The sequence below is a fragment of the Talpa occidentalis genome, unplaced genomic scaffold (genome assembly GCF_014898055.3).
Source record: "Talpa occidentalis isolate TD23 unplaced genomic scaffold, MPIMG_talOcc4v2.1 talOcc4.8, whole genome shotgun sequence".
Taxonomy (NCBI): domain Eukaryota; kingdom Metazoa; phylum Chordata; class Mammalia; order Eulipotyphla; family Talpidae; genus Talpa; species Talpa occidentalis.
The window spans coordinates 89,321,841-89,340,919 of NW_023605194.1; the positions used below are offsets into that span (position 1 = coordinate 89,321,841).

General features: G+C 40.8%; 2 protein-coding genes across 2 annotated transcripts in view; one reads left to right on the forward strand and one right to left on the reverse strand.

Moving 5' to 3' along the window:
* Positions 1-14,296, forward strand: part of RAB3GAP2 (RAB3 GTPase activating non-catalytic protein subunit 2) — a 78,574-nt gene extending 64,278 nt beyond the window's left edge. The window contains exons 27-35 of the mRNA XM_037496720.2: positions 796-862; positions 2,446-2,516; positions 5,722-5,757; positions 7,075-7,149; positions 7,392-7,610; positions 10,126-10,215; positions 10,448-10,669; positions 11,379-11,537; positions 11,744-14,296. Coding sequence (XP_037352617.1) covers positions 796-862; positions 2,446-2,516; positions 5,722-5,757; positions 7,075-7,149; positions 7,392-7,610; positions 10,126-10,215; positions 10,448-10,669; positions 11,379-11,537; positions 11,744-11,899 — 1,095 coding nt within the window. The 3' untranslated portion in view covers positions 11,900-14,296. The remainder of the gene's footprint in view (positions 1-795; positions 863-2,445; positions 2,517-5,721; positions 5,758-7,074; positions 7,150-7,391; positions 7,611-10,125; positions 10,216-10,447; positions 10,670-11,378; positions 11,538-11,743) is intronic.
* A 173-nt stretch (positions 14,297-14,469) lies between these two features.
* The window catches only part of IARS2 (isoleucyl-tRNA synthetase 2, mitochondrial), a 43,335-nt gene continuing 38,725 nt past the window's right edge, over positions 14,470-19,079 (reverse strand). The window contains exons 20-23 of the mRNA XM_037496721.2: positions 18,792-18,937; positions 17,921-18,111; positions 16,225-16,369; positions 14,470-14,955 (exon numbers count right to left, since the gene is read on the reverse strand). Of these exons, the coding sequence (XP_037352618.1) occupies positions 14,816-14,955; positions 16,225-16,369; positions 17,921-18,111; positions 18,792-18,937 (622 nt within the window). The 3' untranslated portion in view covers positions 14,470-14,815. The remainder of the gene's footprint in view (positions 14,956-16,224; positions 16,370-17,920; positions 18,112-18,791; positions 18,938-19,079) is intronic.

Sequence of the window (19,079 nt, forward strand, 5' to 3'; positions counted from 1 at the left end):
AAATGATCCTTTGGGGAATTGCTAACACCAGCATGTGTTGTCATAGGCGATGTGTTTAATTTTTGTACAGACTATAAAATTAATAGAGATCTAAATAACCAGTTTTGCATGCTCCATTTGGGTATTTGTATGTAAACTCCCTTGTTTGGAAATAGTTGTGTTTCAAGCATCCCCTCTGATATTTCATATTTCCTATCACTGCTTTAATTTTCTTTCCTTGGCACTTATCACTGACATACTTTTGACATAAAAAATATAATTTACTTATATTTGTTGTCTGTCTCCCTCTGAGACTATAACCTCAGGGAGGGTTAGGATCTGGGTTTGTTTTGTTCATCACACCATCCGTTGTGCCACAAATTGCCTGATGCCTAGTAGATGGCTTAGTAAATATTAGTTGAGGAAGGAAGGAGGAAGGGAGGCATGGAGGGATGGAGAAAGGAGTGGCAATTGCAAAGAAATAAACCCATTGGTTTCACATCTTTGTGAAAGTTAAGTATTTGTTGGTGAGAACACAACTTATGATGTACAGATCACAGTAAATTTTGAGTCCAGATGTCAGCACCTGTGTATGACCTGGGGCTTTCCAGGAATCAAGTCATTATGTTGATAAATGAATTTAAGAGAGACCATTGCTTTTATCTTATGAAAAATTACTTGTTAATTCCTTGTTCTTATTACAAAATCCCTGGGCTTTTTAATACAAAAAATGTATGTAAAACGTCTCTGTTTACATTTGAAACATCTATTAAATGGTACCTCTTTTTTCTTTTCCTTTTTTTCCCTGTATGTAAGGAAGCACGTTTTTTTGTTAGATCCATAGAACACTTGAAGCACATTCTTAATGCCCATGTTCAGAATGGTAAGTAAACAGGCGGCATTACTGTGTATCACTCTGTACAAAGTGCTGGCTGTTAACTGCGTGGAGAATGCTATACAGAAGAGTGAAGAGGGCAGGAACAGTCACCTTGTGTCCCCACCCAGCAGTCTGCTAAAGTGCCTGCTCTTCTTTGTTGTGAGGAGAACGTTACACACAAGTCATTGATTCTTAATTTCAGAGAGGAATTCCCTAGATTGTAATTTCTGATAAAGTTAGGTAGCCAAAAACCTATACTAGACCTTCAAGACTGACTGCTTGTGCTTCTTTCAGTAAGTGTGAATATTTGCCCGTTGGCTGCTATATGGGGATTGCTGAAGCCTCCTTGAAAATATGTTAACAAATTGTAGAAAAACTAAACAGCTTGCTGCTTCATTTCATAGATAGATGAGGTTCCCTGGAGGAATTCAGTGAGGAATTCAGCGTTAGGCTAGTTAGTAATCTTGCTAGGAGGTGAGACTAGGTATTGGGGCTGGTAAGAAGAGGTATCACCTTAATGTCTGGTTTAAATACTTAACCTGAACCACCTTCAGTTTATGAAGTCAAATTTATAGAAATTCTAAAACATCACATTTTATGTAAGGAGAACTAGAAAATTATTTCTTTCTTGGGTCTTCTAAGGATTTAAAAAAAAAAAAAAGACTTTAAGAGGCTCATTTGGAAAATACAGTCTTTAGGTTATTCTATCTTTACTGATAAAATTAAGTCCCCTCCTGCCCTGCCTTTAGGCTCCTCTTTCTTCAAGTTAGAACTTCACCCATTTGTGCAATGAGTAAACTTCCTGGCCTTTTCACGGGGCTTCAAAGACCTCACACTTAGGTATACAAAGCCAATTCCACAGGTAACACTAGACCATGTGAAATATCATGTTTATGCTGCCTAGTTGACAGATCTCATAAATTTTATGAGTGCCACTGCTTATTAAATATGGGCATATAAAGCCTGCAGTTTTAGTTTATTAAAATATATTTTTGTATTTTGGTTTTTAATGTTTCCTTGCATGTCACTTTATTTGGTAGTTACATATGAAAACACCAATTGGTGGGCATTGGCTGTCTCTAGTGTTTGGCGATTATGAGCAATTTTGTTGTTAGTGCTCTTGGAGAGATTTTTGTATTCACTTCTGCAGTATAATTGCTGGACCATTTGGTAGAGACATTTAATAGATACTACCAAATGACCTTCCAGGTGGTTTTACCAATGTATGCATTCCACCAGCAGTATGTGAGCATTCTAGTTTCCATATCCTCACCATCTCTTGGTGTTATCATTAAAAATTTTGCCGGGCCTCCCCTGGTGGTGCAGTGGTTGAGCGCTGGGTTGCGAGGCTGCCCACAGCCTCTGCAGCTCCAGTTTGATCCCCAGCCACCGGTGAGGGTCCCACCAAAAAAAAAAAAATTTTTTTTGCCTTTCTGTTGGTTGTGTGATCTTTGTGATTTTGAATTATATTCTTGCAACTAATGATGTGACTCTTAGGCTTGTTAGCCATTGACAATCTGTTGTGTATGATGCAAGTGAAAAATACTTAAGCACTCTATTTACTCCTGCGCGTTTGACTTGCTCTCCAGGCATTGCACTGATGATGTGGAACACATTCTTGGTGAAAAGGTTTTCTGCTGCCACGTACTTGATGGATAAGGTAAGCAATTTAAAGTCACATGCTGACCTCTTACTTGGTTCCCTTGATTGACTGCTACTAGAAAGATTGTTTACATTGGGTCTGATTAGATTATTTTTCATTTGATAATATATTTTACTTATACTCTGTTAAATGTAATTCCTAGTGCAGGTCTTTTGATGATTGAGGAGCCCCAAGTCCACAAGAGAGAGTAATACACAGCTGGTCCCTGATTTACAGGTTTTACTGACTTAGTTTACACTGGTGTGAAAGTGGTATACGCTCAGCTCAAACTGTGTTTTGAGTGTTTAGTTTCCATCTTTTCCTGACGTAGTGGTAGCAGCACAGTCCTCATGCCACCAGGCAGCAGCAGGGGGCACAGCACCCAGTCAGCCCTCCTCCAGAGGCCCTCTGTGTCATTGCAGCATTCAGTAAATTACATGAGCCAGTTAGCACCTTTCTGTCAAGGGCCCAGGTACAGATTAACGTACATGTCCTGAGCATGTATTAAGCAGACTGGCTAAGGTCTCATGTTTGATAGGTGAGGTATAGTAAATGCATTTTTGACTTAGGATATTGTCACCTTACAATGGACTTACCAGAACACAGCTATATTATAGGTCAAGGAAGATATGCTCTGTAAAAGCCTCTGAACCCAAGAGATTGGGTTGATTCAAGCAAGAATTTATATTTTATTTCAAATTAAAACATACAGATAAGGGCTTCCCTGGTGGCTCAAGGGGTTAAGCAACACACTATGAAGCCATCTGCAGCCTCTGCAGCACAAGTTCAGTCCCCGGCCAGCCAGGGAGAAACCCACATGGCGAGGCAGACCTCTCCTGTCTTGCCCACTGCTCCCCTCAGCAGTGTATTTCAGTCAATCTGCCTGTTCTGTTCCCCACTCTGTCTCTGGTGAATCCTCTCACCTCCCCGCATCTCTGGCCTGTGCCCCAGCTCTTGTATGCATAAATAAATAAATCTTAAAAAAAAAAAACAAAAACATACAGCTAATACACTTAGTCATCAATCTTTGGATTTGGGGCCAACATATGTTCTTTGAATAGGTTCAGTTGGAATTCTTTTTAGATTAACCACACACATGTAAATCCTATCTCTTTAAAGTTAAGATGTACTCTGAGTGCCAAATCTTTAGATTTTTATAATTTATTCCTTAATCTTTGTATTCATAGTTGTTTCTCCTAGAAGACCTGGGAGTTAGCTACTCCATAAATGCTTTTAAAGTATTCAATTTAGAATTCATAGTAACCATCCCATCTTTCTCTCTCACTCTTGTTTCACCAGCTATTTAACCACATTATTACAATGACAGGTACAGCCAGCACAGGTAGCTTTGGGAACTGATATGATATGTAAGCACAGCACTTAGGGAAGCAAGAAGTGGCTCACTGCTGGAGGGGCCGCCCTCCTGGTATTGAACAAGCACAGTGGCAGGGCCTGGTCAGTGTGGCGTGAGTTAAATGGGTGTCAGGAGACTCACACTAAAATCACATATTCTCCAAATGCACAGAGCAGTCCCGAACCATGAGCACATGCCAGCGTTAGGTCACTGCCTTCCTTAAAGTGCTTTGATAGTCCTTGGTAACACTTTTTTCTAGTTAAGTCTTTTCTCTCCTGTGTCCTCATCTCTCTTGCCCACTTACCTGCTTCTTAAAGGATACTCCTTTTTGGCCATGATGATTCTGTTCTGTTTCACATTTGAGAGAATAGTGAAAGCCGTGTGTGTGTGTGTGTGTGTGTGTGTGTGTGTGTGTGTGTGGTCATTTATAGTTTTACAGCATTTTCATATCTACTCACTTGAGTCAATCTTACAACTTGGTTTTGGGTTTAAACAGGTGGGAACTAGCAAGCACAGAGTTTCTGATCATTCATATAGTAAACTTTATTACAGTGAGTATCTCTGATATATTAGGGACTGTGCTGAGTTTTGTGGTTGCAGGATGAATGTCACATTCCTACCCTCCATGGACCCACAATCCAAGACAGGGAAAGAGACAATGGATGCTTTTGCAACAAAGAGGAGTAAATAAGGGGAAAGCATCTGAGCTGAATTTTGGAGGATAAGTTGTATGAACCAGTAAAAAATGAGAATAAAACATATTACTGTAAAAAGTTGTAGAGCTAGAAGCAGGAAGTTGGATTCAGGGAGCTAAAAATAGCTTCATATGGTTGGAACACAGCCTGCAGGAAGCAGAGCCTGAAGAGTTAGTTTCTATACAGGCTGCATTGGGAGTCTAGGGAAATGGGTGAGCTGCTTAGCAGAGTGCTGTTAGGATGGTTAGGGCTCAGTAAAGGTTCACTGGTATTTTAAAGACATGGGGGAAGTTTTAAGAAGAAGAATGTTTATGTTCAGATTTGCGTTTTCAAAGATGACTCTAGCAACAAGGTATATACATTGAGGGGCTAGGGAGGCTGGTGCAGTGTTTTCAGTGAGAATGAGGTACAGAGTCCTTCATTCTGTTAACAGCTGGACCTGCCTTTCCTTGTCACCATCCCTGTGAGTTCTTATGAAGGGATATTCATGAAGGGCAAAACTTGTTTCCCACTATTACCCTGTCTAAAATAGAATTATAGTGATTACTGAATTGAGGAAATGCACTGATTTTCCTAAATAAGAACCATGTGCTTTATTCTTTTGATAATTTAAATTTGTTGTGTATTTTTCTTAATTAGCAGAACTCTCAGCTGCTCTTCATACCCTTGAGTCTGGTCTTGGGGTGCAGGGTGTTTGTTTTTAGTTTATGCATACAAGAACTGGGGTGTAGCCAGAGGTGCGGGACGGGAGACAAGAGGATTCACCAGAGACACAGTGGGACGATCTACTGAAATACACTGCTGAGGGGAACGTGGGCAAGACAGGCAAGCTCTGCTGTGCCATGTCGGTTAGCTTTCTGGTCAGGGATTGAACTCATGCCACAGTGGCTGGCAATAGCTTGTTATCACTGAGACTTTAACCCCTGTGCCACCAGGGAGGCCCCTGCTCTTGAGTTTTAAGGCAAAATGATCATTATACAAAGTATGAGAATCAAGACTTTACTGAAGGAGTCCACTGGGATATATTTTTTGTAGTATATTCATAAATTCCACCACAAAGTTAATAGCATTATGTTATGAGTAAACCAAAATGTACTTGATAGAAGATTATGAATTTATAGCTATTATAAATCATTAAACATTACATCTTATATTTTGTGTTCTTTTGTCTTAGGTTGGAAAATCACCAAAGGACAGGTTATGCCGGAGGGTGAGTCTCCCTTAACTGGGATGAACTTTGCCTTTATTCATTTTGATGATACATAGAAAAAATGGAATGAATATTGCATTAAGGAAACTGATCATGAACTCTGGCCAATTTTAATTTACCTTTCCAGATTGTCAGATAGTGTGTTTAAGCATTCACAAGACATTTCAACTTCGGTCTGTGGGTGGAAGGATCACGTGCTGCCTTTGCTGTGTATTTTGTTTGTCCTTCAGATTAGAAATGTGTAATGGAAAAGCATCCATCATCAAATTGAAGTAGATTCAGAGGAGCAATGAATACCATCTACCTCTGTAGTAACCATTGCAAAAAGAGGTTTAAGGCTGATGATTAATGAGCTTTTGCTCAAAACTTTTAACTAAGTGTCAGGACCCAGATTTAGCTATCATAGATTCTTAGTTTAGAAGAATTAGTTGTTTAAGAATTCTCCTGTTTACTCTCCAGTGGAGCTATATGAATAGAGTTGTGTTAGGAATGTGAGTTTATTGGGAAAAAGTTATGACTCTAGTGGCCTCTTGGACAGGTCCTTTAAAGGAACCATCTGTTGCCCAATACAAGGCTGATATTAGTTCACCGGCTTGGAGAGTTTTGTTCAGAGTGTTTTCATTCCCTAAAAGATGCTCTGGAACCAGGCCAGGCTTTATCCTTAGAGCTTTTAGGACTGCTCCCCATGTCCTTGTCCATCAAGTGTCTCAGCAAGCGACACAAAGAATGGGAGTCTGGGCTGACTGGGCCCGTGTCTTAGTGACGTTGCATCAGTTCAGGTGTACAACATGACCTGTTATTTGTATATAGTGTGAAATGACCATATAGTGTGAAATGACCACAGTAAGTCCACACCCATCACTTCTCAGTTTGTTTTTTGTGATAACTTTCAAGATGCTCTGACACTATTAACTAAGGCTACCATGCTGTACTTTCTATCCCCGCAGCTGATGTTATAACTTCAAGTTTGTGCCTTCGGATCCCTTCATATGTCCTCACCTTTGGCAACCATCCACCTGTTCGCTAGAAGTTTGATATTTTGTGATTGCATGAGGTTCTCTTTTCCTACATTCTTAATAACCAATGGAGAATATTAATTTTTAAGTGGATGGTGGTACAATCTTCTTTAAAACCTAATTTTAAAATTAGTCAAATTTAAAGAAAAATTAAAATGTGTTAATGTCTTAACTTTCAAACTCTTGCCTGTCTGTCCAGTGGGGAAAGTCAGTGGCATAGGTGTGTTGTGTCCTGGTGTCTGATAGCAACAATAGTAGTTTTGCTGCAAGAGCTGATTATGTCCCTTTTTTAAAAAAACAGGATGTGGGGCTGAGTGACACAGCAATGACCTTGTTCCTTGGTTCCTGCTTGGATCTTCTTCAGACTTTAATGGAGGTAAAGAGGTGTATTTTTATTCCTATCTATCTCTAACATCCCAAATGTTTTAAAAATCTGTGGCTTGAGGATTAATTTTTCCATGTATTTCTGTTTTGATTTCAATCTAAAAAACAGCAGTGAGGTTTCTCAATCTCTGGTATAATCCCAGGAGTGTGGAGAAACACGGGCTTGCACTTTTCCTGTTGGTAAGCTCCTTGCACACTCATTTCTCTAATTCTGCATGGTTCTCAAATCCTTAGGCAGATGTGAGCAGGGACGAGATGCAGATGCCTGTCCTGGATACTGAGGATGCTTGGCTCAGTGTTGAAGGCCCAATCTCCATCGTGGAACTGGCCCTGGAACAGAAGCACATCCACTACCCTCTGGTGGAGCACCACTCTGTCCTCTGCGCCATCCTGTACGCCATCATGAGATTCTCGCTCAAGACTGTGAAGCCACTCGCTCTTTTTGATAGTAAGGTAAGCACCAGAGATTAGAGAGCAGAGGGCTTAGTAGGCCCAGGCAGGGCTCTGACTTGTAGGGGGGCAGATTCCCTGTTCTTGTAGATTCAGGTGCTGTGTTTTCCTGTTTACTCAGCTGTTTCTTCCTTAACAGACTCATGTTCTTCATCTCTAGACCTAACCTTTCCCCAGAATTTGAAGCATGTATTTCTATTGAAATACTGTGCTAAGGGACTCCAGATTCCTTTTTTTTTTTTTTAAGATTTCTTTATTTATACAAGCACTGGGTACAGTCAGAAGCATGGGAGGGTGAGAGAATTCACCAGCGCCAGAGCGGGGAACAGAACAGGCAGACTGACGAAGTACACTGCTGAGAGGAGCAGCGGGTGTGGCAGGAGAGGTCTGCGCGCCATGTGGGACCCTCACCCTGCAGCCGGGGATCGAACCGGTGCTGCAGAGGCTGCGGGCAGCTTCACAACCCAGTGTTCAACTGCTGCGCCACCGGGGAGGCCCCTCCAGATTCCTCTTAATGTAAACTGTACTCCTGGTTAGTTATTAGTAATGCCATTTGTGCACTGCCACAAACTAGAAACCTTGACATTACTAGCTCACTTTCCTTCACACATCGCATTCATTATAAATTCATTCTTGTAACTTCTTTCTTAGTTCAAACCTGTCCATTCCAATGTCACTGTGACCCTAGTTCAACGTCTTCTATTCCTTGGCAAATACAGCAGCCATCAGAGCTGTGCCAGCATGTGCATAAACTTCACTTTATCAGTAAAATTACCACCTTACCCCTCTGTATAGGTTAGGCCTCTGTAGGGAGAAGGCCTCCCAAAGAAGTTGAGTAGGGTCCTGGCGGGAATGCTCAGTTGCTTCCCAAACTCACTGTGTACTCTGTGGGGAGGAGGCATGGGTTCAAGAGCTCTGGAATGTTGTCCTTGGGAAGGCCTGCCAAGGAGCCTGTGCCTCTCCTGTGCTGCAGCCACTGTTAACATCAGACATTGTGTTGTTGCTGTTCCATGTTCACAGGCAGCTTTTCTGTGTGGCCAGCTCCTGTTTATAATCATTGGTCACTTCAGTCTACCAGGATTCCCTAAATGGCTTGTCTCTTTATTAGGCACACAACAGGAACCCAGCATGTATATTTCTAGTTAGAGATGTTCAAAGTTACAGGAAGCAGTATGCTAACACTTGGGTTGACATTAGAGTTTGGAAACCACTGGAGTTAGGAGCTAGTGGGAATGAGGACAAGTGACAGAACTCATGGTGGATTTAGAGGAACCGGTAATCTAAGGACAGGTTGGGTAGAGTGCCAAAGCAGGTAGAAGGGGCTAGAATGAACTCCAGTACTGGGTATTCACAAGGAAGCCCTATCAGGAAGATTTTAGTTAGACACATTAAGGGAAAATGTAAACAAATGTACATTTTAAGAAATCTTTTCTAAAAAGTAACCATAACATTAGATCCTAACAGGATACTTTTGAAAGCAGACTAGAAGTCTGATACATTACACTTATAAACATGGATCACCTTTCAAGATTGTAAAAACCAAAGTAAAGTATGTCTCAGTATTCTCCTCAGAAGCAACTGTGCCAAACCAGACATGCAGTTAGATGAACACAGTGGTGAGTGTGTGCTCAGCGCTTTGTGGCAGCATAGTGGTTAGTAAAACAGAACCTTGGCTTTGCCATTACTAGCACGAATTAGAAAGTGACAGCTTATGGGTGAGAGTATGGAAAAAAACTCTCCATGGATTGCTACTTCTTATTAATAAAAGGACAGGTAGGTCTAGAATTTTCACTTGATGCTACTTGGGATGATTTACTTGCAGATGACAGAATAGCACCCTGAGATGGTGGGGTTGGTGGACACGGAGGCCCACCTAAGTCTCAGGTTCAGCTTTGCTCTGTGATGAATTTCATGCCAAGGAACTTCTGAAATCCTGTGTTCTGAGACCTTTGTTTTATAACAGTTCAGAAGGATTTTTCTTTTAATCAGTATAGGTTAAGTACTAGTTCTGTCTTATTGCAAAATATATTATCCTGGAATATAGTGGCTAAGAGCACAAATGTTTATTATTTTTGTAGGTGAGGAATCTGAGTTTCCCTCATGAGAGGGTTAAGGTCTCATCTCAAAGCTGGGCTGGGCAGGGGCCTTACCTGAAGGGATGGGTGGGATCCGGCGCCTAGTCGAGAGTGCTTTCCATCAGGCAGCTCACAGTGGGCTCCCCTCAGAGCCAGTGAGAGTGGGTTTGGGCACCCAGGGCAGAAACCACTGTCCTTTCGTGAACTAGTCTTGGAAGAACACTGTTACCACTGTCTGATTCTGCTTGTCAGCAGTGAGTCACCAGCCTACTCAAGGGAAGGGGAGTCCACTGGGAATGAGGACAGGAGGAGGGATGCCTGGGGCCACCTTAATCACTGTCATCCCCACACTGGATAATTGTAAAAAAATGAGTAAAATCCTTACCACCCTCCTCTCCCCCCCTCCTTATCAATCCATACTCAATCAGCTCTTTTCTCTTTAGGGAAAAAATGCATTTTTCAAAGACCTGACTTCAATTCAGTTACTACCTAGTGGGGAAATGGATCCAAATTTTATCTTACTACGACAACAGGTAATTTACAGACACTGGATTTTGATTTTGTTTCTTGGGGGAAAAGAAAACAGTATCTGGCTGTCCTTTGAAGGATAGCCACTACCAAGGCAATTTTTGAAATTTTAACTGATAATTAATTTCCCTTTCAACTGATAATTTCAATAGAAAAGCTACTCTAATTGACAGAAAGCTCAACAATTACTTTTGACTTAGACACTGAGATGTTGCCATTTCTGTCTCCATTTTCAAGTTCTTACTGAAAGTTGTCAGTGCAGCTGTCCAGGCCCAGCATGCAGTCATGAAGGACAAAGACTCCTCAGAGGAAGCACCGATCTCTCCTTTTGGGAACGACCCAGATTGGCCTGCGCTAGCTGTGTACTTGGCCCTTCACCTCCAAGTTAGTGAAGATGTCGTCAGACGGCATTACGTGGGGGAGCTCTACAACTATGGAGTCGACCATTTGGGAGAAGAGGTGATCATGATCCTGTTAATGTAAAATTGAATCAGCAAAAGTCTGTGATAAACTTTTAGCTTTTCCTTTTATTAGTTCCTAGGCTTAGAAACAGAATAGAATAGTTAAATACAACACTTTAATCAGGGCTGTTTCTGATCCTTGTTTAGTAAAACTCCGTGGTATGACAGGCCTATTTCATGCAGAGGGAGCAGGATCCTTCCTCATGGAATTGATAGAGCAGCCACTTTTGTATTAAATGATAAATGCGGGGGGAGGGGGCACAAACAGGTTCATATGAATAAAATATGAGCTACCATAATATTGGTCAGAGTGATGTCTGAACTGAGTACCAGAGTGAAGGCAACCACTGCACTCAAAACTAGGCAACAGTGAAATAGTACACAGAAAGCACAGAGGGGGTGGAGGTTGGCCAAGTCCTCAAGGATCTTGTGGCCCAGGATTTCGCCCGGTGCATTCAAAAGCCATTAGAGACTTTCGAGCAGTTATATCACCTAATTCAATTCCCTTTCTTTGCCAAAAGCTTGAAAATGAACTGAAAGATCAGGTGATAAAAATGTAGGTGATGAGCAGAAATTTGGAGTTTAAATGCTAAGTTTGTAGTCATGGCTATAGCTCAAGAATGACCATGATCTCTTCCTGGGCAGTGCCTTTCCCAGACTCAGACTGTCAGCTCTCACTATGTATTTGCCCCTGTTCGTGTCCTCAGGCCATTCTCCAGGTTCGTGACAAAGAGGTCTTGGCCTCTCATCTACTGATGCTGACCGGGCAGAGGCTGGCCTACACGCTTCTGCACACCCAGACTAAGGAAGGCATGGAGCTGCTGGCCAGGCTGCCACCCACTCTCTGCACTTGGCTAAAAGCAATGGTAAGCACAATAGGGAGAGGCCAAAAGGTCATTGGCTATTTTCCTAAGTTTCTATTTAATTTTGATTAAGAAAATTTGTGAGATACTCACAAATGCTTTTCTAGGGAAAAGCATTTTTGTTGGGAAATAACTATCCTGGTAACTTCACTTTAAGAGAAATTATTATTGTATATACTGCATGGATTATTTTTGTGTCCCGTTTGCAGGACCCTCAAGATCTTCAAAACACTGAAGTGCCAATTGCAACAACAGCTAAACTAGTACATAGAGTGGTGGAGCTTCTGCCAGAAAACCATGGGCAGTACACTCTAGCCTTGCACCTTGTGGAAGCTGTCGAAGCCATATCTATGCCTACTTTATGACACCTAGCTACTGACACCTGTCCAAAATTGTGGCTATAATTCAGTGCATGGTTATTTTACATAGTAAGATCTGGAATTTTATGGGGGGGAGTATGTCTTATTTTGTAAAATAAAAATATATATTACTTTTGAAAAGCAGTCCTGGATAATTCCACTCCTTTGATTAATACTGAACACAAGCAAATACCAATTATACTATTACTAATACAGACATTTTACTGTTTATTTCTAATTTGAGCACTTAAGTAGTTTCATTGTTAAACTTTGTTCTTAAAAGATCCTATATTTCATACTCAAAATACAATTAAATGTAAATGTGTTCATATCTAGTCTCCAACAGTAGAACGAGAAACATCCCCTCTCAGAAATGTGGGGGAAATGCTTGTGCTTTCATGGAACCCCACTCAGGGCTGCACTTGGAATTCCGGACGTTGACAGGGTCCTTTCCCAGAGGTCGTGCTGCTGCCATCAGAAGAGGCTGACCTGCTTGAGTAGGAATCATGAGTTTAAGATCACCAGAAGAGACACTAACGGGGGCCCTCAACCTGCTGTTCTTGCCAAAATTCAGAATCCGAGATGCAAGCAACACAGTGAAGTTAATTATAATGAAGACTTGCTTTTGCCAAGATTGTAGCACCAGGTACTGTGAAAAATGCATTATTGTGTAAAATCTATTTACCAGAAAAGGGCCAAGAATGAAAATGTTTAAGTCCAACTTTGTTTTTCCTACAAGTGTTTAGAAATGTCTGCTTCTGGGATTTGGTAATGCTGTCTGTTCTTGGGAACAGTATAGGAAATGCTCAGTGATACTACAGCTTTAGCAAACCTACCTCATGGCGGTGTTAAGAATATAAAACTAATTTTGAACCCTATAGTGCCTAGAGCAGTCCAAGAGCTGGCAATTATTTGTTGATTAAAACCAAATTAAAACTAAAGTGCATTGTGCTCTAAAATACCAGGTATTTGTTATGGTATGTTTTTGGAATGTAGCCATATAGTGCAATTCTTGATAGTCTCGATCACAATAGTTACTCATAGTAACTCACTGTGATACAGAAGTTTGTTCACTTCCTTGTAAGAAGTCAGCTCTAGCAATTGTACAAAGTCCTTCATGGATATAAAGAAAAAAGTCTGATATGTGAGGGTATCCTGGTGTAAAGTAATTTTAAAAATCACATGCAAATAAGAACTTCGCTGTTAAACCTTACACTGGGTGAGGGCCTGTAATACTGACTGAGGCACACACTGTATAGCAGTGACCTCGACAAGGACCATGAGCCAGTCCTACCTCAGCCTCTGCCCCATCCAGACAGTGTCATGCTTCCTCGTAAAGGCAGCTGACTTTACAAAGTCACTTAGAAATTTGGGAGACTGATCAAAGTTGAAGTCAGGTCCTCACTTTGATTCCATTATCATTTTTGGGGGCCGGGGTAACTAATAAGCATTTTAGATAAAATTGGTTAAACAGGACACACAGTAAGTCGAAATATGGCTCATGGAACTATTAACGAATCATTGAGTCTCTGGTTAGATTTGTAATCTTAAAATCTGCCATTCACAGAATTTTAGAATTGACTTCTGGATTGAATTAAGAAAAGCAGTTAAATATTTTACTATTTCATCAAGGGCTTTTAAAATAAATCTGATAGGAAAAAACGAAAAATATCTAATAACTATATATTCTGTAATAACAAAGAGCCACAAGTAAAGGAATTAGAACTTAAGCAAGCAGGTGGTTTCTGAAACAGGCTTTGTTGCACTTACAGGTTGATGGGAAGACAATGAGCAGCAGCCTTTCTTCATTATGTACCTTGTTAAATTCCACTGCATACTGCTCAAGGAAAACAAGTGTTCAAATAACCCTAACTTTGGCACTACAGGTTGTATTTAGAGGGAGAACTAGAAGAGTCAGAGGGAACACAGCCCCAGGCTTCTAAATGCTTTGTACTTTTGCAAAAAAAAAAATTTCACCTTAATTTAACAAGTTCATTTAAGTTACTTTACTTGATGAATTGCAAGTTAAAGATCACAAAACCCAAATTTAACAAAACTAGCTTACGTGGAGTGTCATGTCCACCTAGAAGTTGCCGTGCTTCATTCCATCATAGGAGATGAGCAGTGCTCATGAGCAGCAGTGAGGCCTCTCCCTGCAGGGTAGGGCTCTGGGGCTTCTGCAATTTAGATTTCTACTGAGTAGGATTAGCCACCCCTAGAAAGACTGTAATCCAACACGGAACTGTTCATAAGATGCTCTATTACCTGCTGTAATGTACTGTAAAGTAGTAAAATCCTGTATATGCTATTCTATGTTCATTGTCATGAGCTTCTGTATATCAGTCAATAAATTTCCAGTTTTCTTGTTGTCTTCTGAACATTCACGTATGTATGCAGATTTCTTTCCTCTCTTGTATAAAAGAGTAACAAACTTGTTTTTCTTCTTAGGCAAAAACAATCACACCTAACTTATCCTGAAAGGGTTGATGTTTCTATTAAGACAAAAGGAAATTAATCTTCATCCCTAAAGGGAACGGTATCTATTCCATTCTCCTTCAAAACCACATTACTTTACTTGATTGTACCAACATCAGTCAGTATTTTTCCAGAAAGCCTTTATTTTTAAACATTATAAACATTATAGAACTTAAATACTGAGTCAAAAAATTCGTAAAATATAAAACATTTCTGCTCAGCCATATTTGAAGGCAAGCATGCTCATTGTATTAGCTCATGGCATCCATCTGCATCTTTTTCTGCATGTATATACATTTTATCTAGTTACAGGAAACACTGTTCTGATTCTGACCTTCATCACCTGAATCTTGGCTTTCTTCCCAGTATTGTGCACAGTCCATTCTGAACTCCTAGTCAGCACGGTGGGGTGGGGGTCTTGCAGAGAGCTGTCGCACCAGTAAGCTGCTACTTTCCAACAACCTCTGCGCACCGGGGACAGAGTGTATCTGAAGACTGGGCTGTATACTTCCAACAACGAGGGCACTTTTCTTTGGTTGTTGGCATGACAATCACTTTATATGAGGACTCTTCACGAATGTCACCACCTGTGAGGAAAGAATCCAAGAAAAGAGTGTTTTTGACAGGCCACTCATCTGTCTGGCTCTTAGTCCTTAACTAGATTTGCAGGAGCTCCTTCTTCAAAGTTCACTCCTCCCTGCCCAGGAGAGGCTGTGGGACACAGCTTCTCTCACGTTATAACAATGGCCAGGACAGTGGACTGCACAGCCTGATTACTGGAGAGAATTGGGGAATCTCAGCCTGAGACATGAACTGGTTATTCTCAAAGTCACTGAGTTCTGTTTGTACTTGGGCAAAGCACGCCTTTAGTTCAATCTAGGCAGAGTTCTGATAAATTATTTAATTACCAATTTAAAAAAAATCAAATTATAGTGACAACAGCAACGTCCCCACTTAAAGCTTGATTTGGACAAAAGGAAACAAAATTTCACTTTAAGGCACTTAGAAAATAATTTGCCCTCATTACTATGTTATCAGTCTGATGTCTAAGTCATTGCACAAAGAAGGCATTTTAACATTTTGAAAAGCAAGGTAAGCTAGAAACTAGGCCAGTCATTGCTGCCAGGCCTCTGATTTAAAGTGATGCCTCTAAATTCACCTCCTACCACCTGCTGGTACCTAGAGCTATTTTGAAAAACACAGGCAGCATCACTTTCCCCAGACTATCTGCATGTTAGTTCTGTTAACATCACTCTGCCCTTCATTTGCTCCATAAGAAATGAATTAGTTTGAGAAAAATACCCTATCAACCAGCTACAGAACGTTGCTTTTGAGGTAACACTGAGAGAAAGAGTTCAATTAAAAAGTCAGTAACCGGGCCTCCTCCCCTGGTGGCACAGCGGTTGAGCGCTGGGTTGTGAGGCTGCCCACAGCCTCTGCAGCGCCAGTTTGATCCCCGGCCACCGGCGAGTGTCCCACCAAAAAAAAAAAAAAAAAATCAGTAACCACTCATTAAAAATGGGGTGTGCACAGTGTATTTTAGAATCAATGTGGAAGAGCAGCAGGGCTGGGCAGGACTAGCGCACCACTAACCAGAGGAGCCAAATAGGAGTGAGGCCACAAACTTCAAATACAGTGATACTCAGTCCCGGGACAAGAAGGAAAATCTCTTCTACCCTTGCCCCTCGTTCCCAAGATTATCAGGTGGGACTCCAGAGAGCTGCTTTAGAAAGGTGGTCCCTGCCTCCATAGATGTCAAGTGAACAGCAGCCTTTAGAACAAAGTCCACTGGAAAGTTGGAGAGGACCTGTAATTATCACACATTCTCCAGGGAACACCGACTCTCCCCACCTCACCTTCTAAGTTGATTAGGAATGTCCCTTTAAGCTCAATTACATCTGCAGGCAGTGCTCGTGGTTCCTGAGAGAGCAGTGTTGTCTGGGAAGCCATCATCAGTTCATTCAACTGAGAGGTGCTAGAAGTCTCCTCAGCTTGCAGCATCTGGGAGCAAGCAGTGAAAGTTACCCACTGAACTACCATAAACCAGGGTTATAGAAATAGACACTGTGAATTCTTGTGTTTAGCAAGGAATGCTTTGGTACCAGCAGCTCCTGGGCCAATACTATTAAATACATCAATTCTTACTACAAAAGGTTTTAAGTGAAAATGTCCAACAGTAATTACTATGAGTATGCTCTGTGCCAGTTACATCCACTTTGCTAAATGCTAAGTTTTCATTATTTCTCAACACAACACACCGTTAATTATCCACATTTAACCTAGAAATAGGTCCAGGGAGATGAAGCTGCCCAGGTTTCTCACCAACAGGTGGTGGAGCTGTAATCCAACCCAGGTCAGCCCGCCTAAAGCCCACAGTTGTCCATCTCCTGCTTACTGCACTAGAGAGGCCTTGAGATACTATCTGGACAAATAGACTGGTGGTTGAATCTGCACAAGGCACAGAACCCTCAAGCACACTGATTTGGGTGTTTGCTACTAACACTTTCATATTTTTCAAGTCCTTAAAAGCAGCTCATGAGAAAACTGGAGATTTTAAAAAGATTAATTTGGTTTTGACCAACTCATATACAGCTACTTTGTATAAAATATATTTAGAGAAAATATATTCATTTTTTTTTACATCTCAAAGTATTTCTTAATATGAATGATGCAAACGAGCTGTATTTTTTTCATTTTATTACTTGGAAATATGAAGTCAAAGGAACATGACATGTAGGGAAACAGGCCTCCACCAGGTCCTACTTTCAATGGTCTTTATTTCACTCACAGAATGAAAAGGCCAGAACTTCCCAACTTGGATATTCTGAAATGTGACTATAATGTCAGTTCCCTGTTAGCAGATCTATAACCTTATACCTACTAGCTATTTCAAGTCTCAACTCTTACCAATCAGATGCAAAAATCCTTTTTTAGAAAATTTTGGTACTAGTAAAGCTTATAAATATGTATTGCCAATTTTCTTCTAAAGCTGTAAAACGAGAAAATTCTTGAGTCAAATGTTAAGTGATAAGCCAATCTGATCAACTGCTAAGAATTCCAAGAAGAAATTCCGATGGCCCTTTTGGAAATAAAGTAGGATGATGCTTTGAGATGAAAAGCTAACTTGCTGGAGCAAATGAAATTTCTCCACATCTCATGAGAAAAAGATGGACGAAATCCTTGGGATTTGTTCTGAATCTGGTCTAGATTGATAAAATTCTCCGAAAGTCAGTTCCTTAGCACAAAACTCCCCCTTCTTGTGTATTCTGATATTACTGCCATGGGTTTGTATGTCATCTTTAGTCTAAATGGTCCTGAGGGCTTGCACTGCTATTACAACTTTATTATACCTTCCTGGTCCTGGCTTATAAATCGCCCCAGAGAATGTGTTTCTTTAGAAAGGGAAGGAGCACAGAATCAGTGGTAGTATCAGGAGACAGAAATACTAATTTCTAAATTGAAAAAAAATCTTATGCAAGGATTTTAAAAACAAATTTCAGGAGAAGTTGTCTAATACTAACACCCTTTCAAAAGTCACCAACTACTGCTCACCTCTATTATCTCAAAAAGCAGCCCAGGCTCTATAACAATGATAACCTCGTACTCAGCTGCATTCTTGCCAGGGATGCTTCCGAGGAAGGAGTCTCGCATTGCACACGCGCTCTCCATCGCTTCCTCCAAGCCCGGCTTCTTCCAGATGGAGCTGGTGCGGATCCACCCAGTACGGAACACACTCTTGGGCTCTTTTGAAAAGGAAAAAAGTAAACTCACTGACATGGATTCTAGTCTGTACATAAACCAGCAACCACCAAATATTTTCTATCTGTGGGAAGTTAGAAGTGTTATTTATGGTAATCATGTGACAAAAGATCATGGGGCCAGTCCTAAGTGCCATCAGCACTGGGAAATAATTATGTTACATTTAAGCAGAATAAACTACAGAGTGAGATCTCAAAGAGAAAAGGATACCTCAAAGAAAGTACAATAAAGAAGCCTCCCAATAGCGACAGCAGTAGCCTCTAGATAGAAAGATGAAGAGTTTTTTTTAAACATCTGTAGTTTCTGATTTTCTGTAATTTTAATACAATCAGAGTAAACTATTAATAAAATTACTTTTTAAAAAGGCACTATGTTTTAATGAGACCTAAACTATACAAGTATTTAAGAAACAGTGACTTCTAAATGCAGTCAAGCTGCTACGAGGCCACATTTCAGAAAGCACTGCAAGGTGGCCCAAAGGCCATTCTGAAATTCATCACACTCTGCTATCAGGGGCAGAAAGTACCAAATGGCCACAACACACCAGGCCACACAGCATTCACTGTGGACAAGTAAGGACCCCTGATATGAAGTGGATGAAACTGGAAGTTGTATCCTCATAAGAAATCTTTTTCATTTAGAGAACAAATCAAGTATCCCTTACCTTTGACATAAGGTATGTGCTGGAACACCTCTTCGGCCAGGTGAGGAAGAATGGGAGCAAAAGAACGAACGATTACATCCAAAATCTCAGCTAGCACAGTCTGACAAGAGCGTCGCTTGGGCTCATCTGCATTTTCACAGTAAAGCCTATTAAGAAAAACCAATTCAGAAGTTGACAACTCCTTATGTGCCACCCCTGCCAGTCTGGCTATGGCTAATCCTATGGCTCTAGTCATCTTTTAATCGAAAGCAAAATAGTCTATCACAGTTTTTTGATAAGTTCCTCCAT